Source organism: Schistocerca piceifrons, chromosome 2, assembly GCF_021461385.2.
Source record: "Schistocerca piceifrons isolate TAMUIC-IGC-003096 chromosome 2, iqSchPice1.1, whole genome shotgun sequence".
NCBI classification, from domain to species: domain Eukaryota; kingdom Metazoa; phylum Arthropoda; class Insecta; order Orthoptera; family Acrididae; genus Schistocerca; species Schistocerca piceifrons.
Window position 1 is genome coordinate 75,682,306 of NC_060139.1, and position 12,230 is coordinate 75,694,535.

Below are 12,230 nucleotides of genomic sequence, written 5' to 3' on the forward strand. Positions count from 1 at the left end.
CACATCTGCAGATTTCAGTTGTTGGACACAATTTTACCCTCGTAACAAGCAAAGAACTTCGTACAGTTTTCTCGTATACCCTATACCCATGTTACTAATAACTGAAACGATACGAAAATAGCTATGCCATAAGTGGCGGCAGATAACCCTTCATATGTTTCACCGCATAACTGTGTACTTTCTAGACACCAGCTTTACTATACGATAGCAGATACCGACACAGAGATGTTAGTACGTATGTTCAGGCTACAACACGAATTTTACTACATGATGTGAACCGTTTGGTTACAGGTAGGGGATTCATTAACTATGTCTTCCTGGTTCTAATGCTAGAAGCGGACTGCCTATTTTACGGGTGGGTTTGGTATTTAGAAACTAGCGTATGAACGATTTGGAATTTTGGAAACTAAATATTTGTTTTTGAAAGTATATGTTTGAAATTTACTGTAGTGGATGAACTTTAAATTCAGGCAGTAACTCGTTATATACACTCCTGGAAATTGAAATAAGAACACCGTGAATTCATTGTCCCAGGAAGGGGAAACTTTATTGACACATTCCTGGGGTCAGATACATCACATGATCACACTGACAGAACCACAGGCACATAGACACAGGCAACAGAGCATGCACAATGTCGGCACTAGTACAGTGTATATCCACCTTTCGCAGCAATGCAGGCTGCTATTCTCCCATGGAGACGATCGTAGAGATGCTGGATGTAGTCCTGTGGAACGGCTTGCCATGCCATTTCCACCTGGCGCCTCAGTTGGACCAGCGTTCGTGCTGGACGTGCAGACCGCGTGAGACGACGCTTCATCCAGTCCCAAACATGCTCAATGGGGGACAGATCCGGAGATCTTGCTGGCCAGGGTAGTTGACTTACACCTTCTAGAGCACGTTGGGTGGCACGGGATACATGCGGACGTGCATTGTCCTGTTGGAACAGCAAGTTCCCTTGCCGGTCTAGGAATGGTAGAACGATGGGTTTGATGACGGTTTGGATGTACCGTGCACTATTCAGTGTCCCCTCGACGATAACCAGTGGTGTACGGCCAGTGTAGGAGATCGCTCCCCACACCATGATGCCGGGTGTTGGCCCTGTGTGCCTCGGTCGTATGCAGTCCTGATTGTGGCGCTCACCTGCACGGCGCCAAACACGCATACGACCATCATTGGCACCAAGGCAGAAGCGACTCTCATCGCTGAAGACGACACGTCTCCATTCGTCCCTCCATTCACGCCTGTCGCGACACCACTGGAGGCGGGCTGCACGATTTTGGGGCGTGAGCGGAAGACGGCCTAACGGTGTGCGGGACCGTAGCCCAGCTTCATGGAGACGGTTGCGAATGGTCCTCGCCGATACCCCAGGAGCAACAGTGTCCCTAATTTGCTGGGAAGTGGCGGTGCGGTCCCCTACGGCACTGCGTAGGATCCTACGGTCTTGGCGTGCATCAGTGCGTCGCTGCGGTCCGGTCCCAGGTCGACGGGCACGTGCACCTTCCGCCGACCACTGGCGACAACATCGATGTACTGTGGAGACCTCACGCCCCACGTGTTGAGCAATTCGGCGGTACGTCCACCCGGCCTCCCGCATGCCCACTATACGCCCTCGCTCAAAGTCCGTCAACTGCACATACGGTTCACGTCCACGCTGTCGCGGCATGCTACCAGTGTTAAAGACTGCGATGGAGCTCCGTATGCCACGGCAAACTGGCTGACACTGACGGCGGCGGTGCACAAATGCTGCGCAGCTAGCGCCATTCGACGGCCAACACCGCGGTTCCTGGTGTGTCCGCTGTGCCACAGCCGTGCGCGTGATCATTGCTTGTACAGCCCTCTCGCAGTGTCCGGAGCAAGTATGGTGGGTCTGACACACCGGTGTCAATGTGTTCTTTTTTCCATTTCCAGGAGTGTATAATAAGTAATTAGTTAGTAAATTACAGAAGGCTACAGATCTCTTTTGTCTGTTTACGCTGGGAATTACCTATGTACAAGTCCAGTTGCCACATTTGACAGTGAGATAATTTGTTTAAATTCTTAATTGGCCTCTTAATTGATTAATAAAGGGTGTCGTTTGCTCCAATAAAATTTGGAAAACAATAGTATAGTCATAAACTTGAGAATTAGACGGATATAAGGGCACAAAAGGAAGCCTGAACTGAAGTTTTCTTTATTATTTCTTAAGTTAGTTCCTGGAAAATTAAAAAAAAAGCTATTACTGCAGAGTCTGTATTTCTTAATGTAGATAATATTAAATGTGACGAGAGCATTACTGCGATTAAATTTGTTCGTCAGATACTACTTGTAATTGTGAATTTTCTGATGAAGTCACCCTTAGTCAGTGTGTAAACATGATAAAAGTAAAATTTTGGTGCAACCAGTTGGCTGTTTTGTACCTATCGTAAGCATGACTAATGAGCATCATAAAGGTGTTATAGATGAATATTTTAATGGTTAATACACTCGTGTTCAGAAAAAGCAGAACATCTTGAACGAGTAGACACAGGACACGTACATTAGTATTTTCTGCAGAAACGCTTAACATTTCAGTCAGCTCAGTTCAGCGTGTCTCCTGGTTGCCTAGTAGGCACAGGGCCCGCCATGGGCCCTGATAATTTGTTCCATGCATGATGGCATTGGCGTATATAAGGCGTAAATGGTGTCCTGTGGTATAGCCATACATACTGCATTCACCTTGCTCCAAAGTTCTTCTGTGATGACTGGCGCTGAGTCACAGTGCTACACACATTGTTTCACCATATCCCTCACATTTTCGACTGGCGACAAGTCTGGTGATCTGGCGGCCAGGGCAAAAGGCTGACATGGTGTGGCACCAAGAGGGCACGTATTCATGCAGCAACATGTGGTCGTGGATTGCCTTGCTGAAAAATAGCGTCTGGTGTGTTGTGCAGAAAGGATATGGCGACGGGTCACAGGATGTCATTTACGTATCTCAAACCAGTCTCAGTGTCCTGGGAATGCACTAACTGTGATTTGTGGTTGTACCCAATACTACCCCACAACATAAGGTCTTGAGTTGGCGTGTATGTCTTTGCGAATGCAGCTACCGTGATGCCACTTTTCCTGTCTATTGTGAACCAAAATGCAGCCATCATTTTCAATTAAACAGAACCTGTATTCATCCGAAAACACTATCCGATGCCATTTCAGTCGCCAGTGACATTCTGTCATATACGATTACCGTCTATCATGTTTCTGCACATTCGCCAAAGGTAGGCGGAGAAGTGGATCGTGTGCACATAACCAGTTGTTGTTGTGATCTTCAGTCCAAAGACTGGTGTGATGCAGCTCTCCATTCTACTCTATCCTTCTGAATCTGCTTAGTGTATTCATCTCTTCGTCTCCCTCTACGATTTTTACCCTCCACGCTGCCCTCCAGTACTAAATTGGTGATACCACCTTGATGCCTCATAACATGTCCTACCAACCGATCCCTTCTAGTCAAGTTGTGTCACAAATTCCTCTTCTCCCCAATTCTATTCAATACCTCCTCATTAGTTATGTGATCTACCCCATCTAATCTTCAGCATTCTTCTGTAGCACCACATTTCAAAAGCTTCTATTCTCTTCTTGTCTAAACTATTTATCGTCCACGTTTCATTTTCATACATGGCTGCACTCCATACAAATACTTTCATAAACGCCTTCCTCACACTTAAATCTATACTCGATGTTAACAAATTTCTCTTCTTCAGAAACGCTATCCTTGCCATTGCCAGTCTACATTTTATATCCTCTCTACTTCGACCATCATCAGTTATTTTGCTCCCCAAATAGCAAAACTTATCTACTACTTTAAGTGTCTCATTTCCTAACCTAATACCCCTCAGCATCACCTGATTTAAATCGACTCCATTCCATTTTCCTCGTTTTGCTTTTGTTGATGTTCGTCTTATATCCACCTTTCAAGACACTGTCCATTCCGTTCAACTGCTCTTCCAAGTCCTTTGCTGTTCCTAACAGAATTACAATGTCATCGGCGAACCTCAAAGTTGTTATTTCTTCTCTATGGATTTTAATACCTACACCGAATTTTTCTTTTGTTTCCTTTACTGTTTGCTCAATATACAGATTGGATAACATCGGGGATAGGCTACAACCCTGTCTCACTCCCTTCCGAACCACTGCTTCCCTTTCATGCCCATAGACTCTTATAACTGCCATCTGGTTTCTGTACAAATTGTAAATAGTCTTTCGCTCCCTGTATTTTACCCCTGCCATCTTCAGAATTTGAAAGAGAGTATTCCAGTCAACATTATCAAAAGCTTTCACCAAGTCTACAAAGCTAGAAACGTAGGTTTGCCTTTCCTTAATCTATCTTCTAAGATAAGTCGTAGGGTCAGTATTGCCTCACGTGTTCCAACATTTCTACGGAATCCAAACTGATCTTCCCCGAGGTCGGCTTCTACCAGTTTTTCCATTCGTCTGTAGAGTCTTCGCGTTAGTATTTTGCAGCTGTGACGTATTAAACTGATAGTTCGCTAATTTTCACATTTGTCAACACCTGCTTTCTTTGTGATTGGAATTATTATAGTCTTCTTAAAGTCTGAGGTTATTACACCGGTCTCTTACATCTTGTTCACCAGATGGTAGAGTTTTGTCAGGGCTGGCTCTCCCAAGGCCATCAGTAGCTCTAATGGAATGTTGTCTACTCCTGGGTCCTTGTTTCGACTTAGGTCTTTCAGTGCTCTGTCAAACTCTTCGCGCAAAATCATATCTCCCATTTCATCTTCATCTACATCCTCCTCCATTTCCATAATATTGCCCTCAAGTAAATCGCCTTTGTATGGGCCCTCTAGATACTCCTTCCATCTTTCTGCTTTCCTTTCTTTGCTTAGAACTGGGTTTCCATCTGAGCTCTTGATATTCATACAAGTGGTTCTCTTTTCTCCGAAAGTCTCTTTAATTTTCCTGTGGCAGTGTCTATCTTACCCATAGTGAGATATGCCTCTACATCCTTACATTTGTCCTCTAGCCATCCCTGCTTGGCCGTTTTGCACTTCCTGTCGATCTAGTTTTTGAGACGTTTGTATTCCTTTTTGCGTGCTTCATTTACTGCATTTTCGTATTTTCTCCTTTCATCAGTTAAATTCAATATATCTTCAGTTATCCAAGGATTTCTACTAGCCCTCGTCATTTTACCTACTTCATCTTCTGCTGTCTTCATTATTTCATCTTTCAAAGCTACCCACTCTTCTTCTACTGTATCTCTTTCCCCCATTCCTGTCAATCGTTCCCTAATGCTCTCCCTGAAACTCTGTACAACCTCTGGTTTAGTCAGTTTATCCAGGTCCCATCTCCTTAATTTCCCACCTTTTTGCACTTTCTTCAGTTTGAATCTACAGTTCATAACCAATAGGTTGTGGTCAGAGTCCACATCTGCTCCTGGAAATGTCTTACAATTTAAAACCTGGTTCCTAAATCTCTGTCTTACCATTATATAATCTATCTGAAACCTTCCAGTATCTCCAAGCCATAATAAACGGCGACGGGTTGTCAGCCATTATAGTGTGCGATGTGTTGCGCTGTTCCACTGTTGCCCCAGAGCCGAGGAGGACACTGATCTGTCCTGCAACAAATGTTGGATGAGGTGTTGATCTTCTCCAGGGTTGGTCTGGGTGGTGCGACCTGACCCACGACGTCGTGTTCTGTGGCCTTCTGTGAACCATTCTGCACACACTCGTTGCACTTCCGAAACACTTCGTCCCACATGACGTGCAATTTCCTCGATGAATGCATCAAATTCTCTCATGCCAATAATGCGCCCTCTTTCAAAGGCACTGATTTGAGGATACGGTTCTCGCATAGACCTGTGAGGCATCCTGCGCGTCTGCTCAACTCACACTGATCCATTACCTTCAGTTCATAGAGACAACGAGAGCTGCAACCACATTTTACCAGTAGTTGGTGTTGCGCAGCGATATCGATGATGACCTTGAACCCGCAGGCCGACATGGTTCAAATGGTAATCATTTCTGCAGAACATACTAATGTACATGTCGTTCAAGGTGTTCTGTTCTTGTAAACATGAAATGTGAATGAGATGGATGTATTCTGTAACGGTGCTCGGAGTATGCATACACACACTTGACATTAAAACAACAACATAGAGGAGAAAAGCAAATAATAAAATTTTACCTATGCGTTGTAGAGTATAATAGCAAGATACCTGATTATATTGGTAAGTTATTTGGAGGTATACGGGTAGTGAAATTTAGTACCTAGGGCTGCCTCTCTAACCTATTTATGTATCAAGTCTGAGCCCGAAAGTCAGGTATGGTTATGTCATTCCATACTGCTTCAAGTCTTTGCCGTAGTGCATCAGTGAAACCGGCTTTGGAGTGTTGAGTGCCAGTCTTTTGGTAACTCACGACCAAATGTTTCCAATGGATGAGAGATCTGTAGAAGGTGGTGCGATGGCCATTAGTTGAACAGCGTCGACATCAAGGTAGATCAGGGCAACGTGGCCAACTTGCTGTCTTACATTGCTGTGTTGAAAACTAACGTCACGGTGACCTTGCAGGTAGGGCACAGCCACTGGCCTTAACAGGACAGAATTTAACACCTACTGTCAAATTTACTGGCTAAGCAAATCAGAAGTGATCATGTTGTGTAGCCAATGATTCCGCACACAATCATGCCAAGTACAAGGCCTATATGACAGCGACTCATCTGGAACGACGACGAAAGCACTCCAAAGTGTCTAGTTTATAAACTGAGGCGCCATTACAGTCGCACATGATGATGACGCGTGTAGTCAGAATGTTATGCAGAATACACCGTGACATCTTACATTACACCCAAGAACCAACGAACTAACACAAAAGTAGTTCAAACATAGCGGTAAAATTGGAAAAACCTTAACGAAGGGATGTCCCCAGGGTTCCGTATTAGGTCCCCTATTCCGGGACATCCACATGGAGCCACTTCTGGAAAACCTGTAACAGAGTGAAGAGGTGCTAGAGGTGATAGCCTACGCTGATGACCTCCTCCTGTTGGTTGGCGGCCGGAGACGCGAAGACATTGAGCCGAAAATAGAGAGGCCCATGGAAAAATTGCAACTGTGGTGCCGAAATACCAAGATATCAATTTCACCAATTTCTGGTAAAAGGACAGCTAGCGAGAAATCCTACTGTGAGAACTGAGGGCTTACCAGTCCTTAGGCGACGTGAGGCAAGCTACTTGGGAATTATCATCGATGTAAGGTGGAACTTCGGAAGGCACATTGAATCTGTGACCCAGAGAGCATTACAAGTACTTAATAACCTCATCTCTATAGGTCATAAAAGATTTCACCTTCCCCCTCACCTGATAAAATTGTACCACAATAGCATACTGACGTCAATAGTGGGTTACGGCTAGGGAGTCTGGGCACACAGGCTCACGAGGGTGGTGCCCGCCATGACAGTGAGAAGAGTACAGAGGAACATGTTGTTAAGGTCTGTGGGGGCTTACAGGACATCTGCAGGGGGGACCCTGTTAGTGATAATGGGGCTCTGTCCTCTGGACATCAAAATCAGGGAACAAGCCGCATGGTATTTGGCTAAGAAAGATGATGATATGAAAATAGAAGACATTTTGGGAGTTCGGGTTAGGGACAAAGGTGAGATAAGGAAAAGAGGCGAAGAACTATGGCAGGAACCATGCGAAACGGACGAATCTGGCAGAAGAACTTTCCAAATCTTACCAAATGTAAAGGAAAGGCTAGATATGGGGTATTTTAAACCAGCCTGGGGTTTGTTCCATTTTCTCACTGGTCATGGGGTCTATCCGACATATCTATGCCGGTCTGGGAAGAGGTGACTGTGGCGTATCGGAGGGTACTCCCGACCATGTGGTTTACGAGTGCCCCCTTTTCGATGATGTAGGAGCTACATTACGACAGCAACTACCAAACAATGACACATACGACTTGCTGAGACACGAGGAGGCACCCCAAACCTTGAATAATCTGGCTAACGAGGTACCAAGAAAAGTTCTGACAGCATTCGTGATCAATAGCAAACTACCGAACGTGTCCTAGTATCCTAATCCTGTACCGCCTGTGCGTGGACAGGTCGACTTGTAAGCTGGAATCCGCCACGTGCAGGGCTAGGGGGAGTGGGCTACATTAACTTCACAACAACGACATACACCAGACTTGACGTAGGTTAGTTAGTAGTTAGTAGGATTTAGAAATAGAAACCGGAATAGGAACCCGTAGCGATTAATAATTTTGGCCTACCTAGTGTCAGGGGAACGCTCATCGGGATTAGCTCGGTGAGCAAGGCATTGCAGTAGGTTTATATCCACACTGACACACCTGTGACGCTGCAGACAGGTGAGACTAGCTATAAGTAGGTATTAGTGTGTGTAGCTTAACATAGAACTTAACTTTGCCCATTAACCTGTACTGTCTATAGTTGACAAGTAAAAATGTAATTAGCTGCAAATAACAACATTGTAACACTTAGGACCCACTAATCATCAAGGTGGTGGGTTACATTTGTATAATTATAATGTACTGTGAATAAAGATTTTTTTTTTTTTTTAAGTAGTTCAAAATGGAAAGCTTAGGCACCACTTTTTATATTGGTCTCCCCATTAATAGAACATAGTGGTCGCCTTGGAGCATTGCAGATGGTGTAGAAGTCATAGGGTATGATTCACCTCAGCTGACATCAGTCATGACAGCGAATTGGTATGTACGTAGCAGGCGGTTCTGTGGAATCGGTGCATTAAGACGAGTTAACTTGGAGACCTGACAGAATGTCAGAAAGAAGTTGTAGTGTTTGGGTGTACGTATGACCACACGATGAACGTTTTTTTTTCTGGTTTACTGGTGTGCCAACGTGGACTGTCCAGCCTTTCTACAAGAAATGACGTACACCCGCAGCCATGTAACAGAGCATAAGAACAGTGGTCATGGAAGGATCATAACCATCAGTGACTCGGTACGAGTATCATCCCTCGTCAATGACAATCCGTTTCAGGCTCGACAGGAAATGAAATTTCCTGACAGATTAAAACCGTGTTCCGAACCGAGACTCGAACTCTGGACATTTTCCTTTCGCGGCCAAGTGTTTTGTCATCTAAGCTACCCAAGCACGACTCACGACCCGCCCTCACAGCTTTACTTTTGCCAGTACCTCGTCTCCTACCTTCCAAACTTCACAGAAGCTCTTCTGCGAAACTTGCAGAACTAGCACTCCTGGAAGAAAGGATATTGCGAAGACCTGGCTTAGCCACAGCCTTGGGGATGTTTCCAGAATGATTTTTTCACTCTGCAGCGGAGTGTGCGCTGATATGAAACTTCCTGGCAGATCAAGACTGTGTGCCGGATAGAGACTCGAAATTAGGACCTTTGCCTTTCGCGGATAAGTACTCTGCCATCTGAGCTACCCAAGCAAGCCCCACGACCCGTCCTCACAGCTTCAATTCTGCCAGTACCTCGTCTTAAAACTTTCAAACTTCACAGAAGCTCTTCTTAATCTGCCAAGAAGTTTCATATCAGCGCACACTCCGCTGCAGACTGCAAATCTCATTCTGCAAACATCCGCCAGGCTGTGGCTAAGCCATGTCTCCGGAGTATCCTTTCTTCCAGGAGTGCTAGTTCTGCAAGGTTCGCAGAAGAGCTTCTGTGAATTTTGGAAGGTAAGAGACGAGGTACTGGCAGAATTGAAGCTGTGAGGACGGGTCGTGAGTCGTGCTTGGGTAGCTCAGATGGTAGAGCACTTGCCCGCGAGAAACGAAAGGTCCCGAGTTCGAGTCTCGGTCCGCACACAGTTTAAATCTGCCAGGAAGTTTCATATCAGCGCACACTCCACAGCAGAGTGAAAAGCTCATTCTACTCAGGCATACTACTGAATCTGAGTTTAACCTGAATAGTTTCACCTATGTGTAACATATCGGAAGAACTTGCGGATTTTCGCCGAATGCAGGTTATCATCAGATTACTGCATGGTTTTCGTCATGTCTCCTGGGGCGATTAATTGTTTTGTCCAATGGGTTTATCATGATGGTTGTAGGATATTACAGGTGGGGGCAAAAATACGGAAACACCACGAACACAGCACATTACCATGCCTAATGCGGTGTAGGAAAACTGTTGATATCTAAAACAGCTTCCAGGCGCCTCTGAATGAATAAATGCATGTCCCATACGGTTTTCAAGGGACTCGTATACCATTCTTCCTCTAAAGTAGTGCCAATTCAGGTAATAATGATGGAGGTGAACAGCGTTCAAATGTCCTTCTCTTCGAAGTGGACCACAAAGGTTCAAAATGATCGCATGATTCTTGGCAGTAATGCAACCTTGCATAGCAATCACAGAGCTCATGGAATACCACGATATGGCTGCCCAAATCACCACCGCCACGTTTCGCTCTTGGAACATAAACCCACCCAGAAGTTGGAAACAGTCTGAAACAAAACACAAGACAAATCCAAGCAAATGACACTCTTCCATTGCTCCATAGGCCAGGTTTTATGGCTTCGACACAACATTTTCCTGTTACGGGCATTTGCGTCACTGATGGGGGGTTTTGGAATTCCATTTCACCCAGCAGTTCCCTGCTTATGGAGCTCCCTTCGTGTTGTTTCGGTGCTGACAGGATTCTCGAGTGCGACCTTCAGTTCTTCAGTGATTTTCGTCACAATCCTCTTGAATGGCTACGATCACTTAACATACACTATCGTCCGCGTCGTGACTTAGGGGATTATGTTTTTCTACTTTCCCCATATATTCGATACAGTGTCTCACCAAACACTTCTGTTACCTTGGTTACGGAAGCACCTACCATAGAGCACCAACAATTTGCCCACGCTCGAATTCATTCAGCTCCGACAGAATGCACTAAGAACTACACAGATTACTGTTCTGGCCATAAATGACACTCGGAACATATTGAGGACATTTTACAGGCGCCATTTGTGGTCACATACAAAAGTGCAACCTGCAGGGTAGGCTAGCATCCTCGGTTTACCCATATTTTGTCCAGTCTGTGCAGCGACGCATCGCGCTGTCCTAAGCATCGTCTAAATTTGAATATATTAGCACCATTCTTCCAGAGTGTTGCAGATTTCACGGACGTTAGTGTAATGTATGTCCTAATTAATGAAAATATGATTTAATTCTTTGGAATAAATTTCCTGTACTGTGCGTCTATGGTCACAAAATGTTTTTGTCATTAGACTACCGGTTTCGGTCTATAATGACCATCTTCAGATCTGTTTTTCAAAAACATGACCTAAGGTAGTGCAGCTATAGTGGCACCGTCAAACGTTAAACGCAAAATCAGCACCAGCATATATATATATATATATATATATATATATATATATATATATATATATATATATATATATATATATATATATATATAACGATGCCACTATGGCTGCAGTACCTTAGGTCGCGTTTTTATAAAACAGATCTGGAGATGGTCGTTATAGACCGAAACCGGTAGTCTGATTACAAAAACATTTGTGACCACAGACGTAAAGTAAAGGAAATTTATTCTATATTCAGGTCACTGTTCTATTCGCGACCATGTCGCAGCTTGGTAAATTCATTGGTTCCAACTAACAAACCGTTTATTTCTTTACAGCGCTTGGGGTCCATTACCTGTCGCTGCCAATAACAGTAAGCCACACCGTCTTCAGGGCTGATCATCCATTCGTATTCCTCATTCTGGATACTCAGACGAAGACTGTGCTCTTCGCAGGACGGTATTCCGAGCCTGCATCATAACCTAAAATGAAATATATCAATTTTGGGACATTTACGTTCCGCAGCCTGATGGATGTCGATGGAAGAACATTTGCCGACAGTTGGATTTTTAATTGACGGACTATATGCAAGTTTGTTTAAAAGAATGTGAAAAAGTAATAAATTTTTATGATTTGTTTCATTTAATGAATGTCCTGTGAATCAAATATGAATTTATAATATATATTATATTTTGAAAATAGTCACGTAACTGCAAAAGCTTTCTTTTCAGAAGAAACCTGCAAGATCATGTTCACCTGAGTTGGGGTGATCTCACGAATGCCAATGGATCGGAAGCACCACACATATATAACATTACTTCCACATTGAGAGATACCACATATTCCAGTCAAACTTTTATTCCGGCATCGTGCCCCTTTCGAACCAAGAACAATTATTTCATAATCTTACAATTATATCTTCACGACCTCAGAGACGCCTTCGTAATCTACAGATT

At 44.3% G+C, this 12,230-nt stretch overlaps 1 protein-coding gene across 2 annotated transcripts in view; it reads left to right on the forward strand.

Annotated features, from left to right (window-relative positions):
• LOC124776708 (leukocyte elastase inhibitor-like) overlaps positions 1-11,920 on the forward strand; it is a 216,977-nt gene extending 205,057 nt beyond the window's left edge. For both annotated transcript variants that reach the window (XM_047251819.1, XM_047251820.1), the window contains one exon: positions 11,613-11,920. In XM_047251819.1, coding sequence (XP_047107775.1) covers positions 11,613-11,673 — 61 coding nt within the window. In that variant the 3' untranslated portion in view covers positions 11,674-11,920. The remainder of the gene's footprint in view (positions 1-11,612) is intronic.
• Positions 11,921-12,230: the final 310 nt, after the last annotated feature.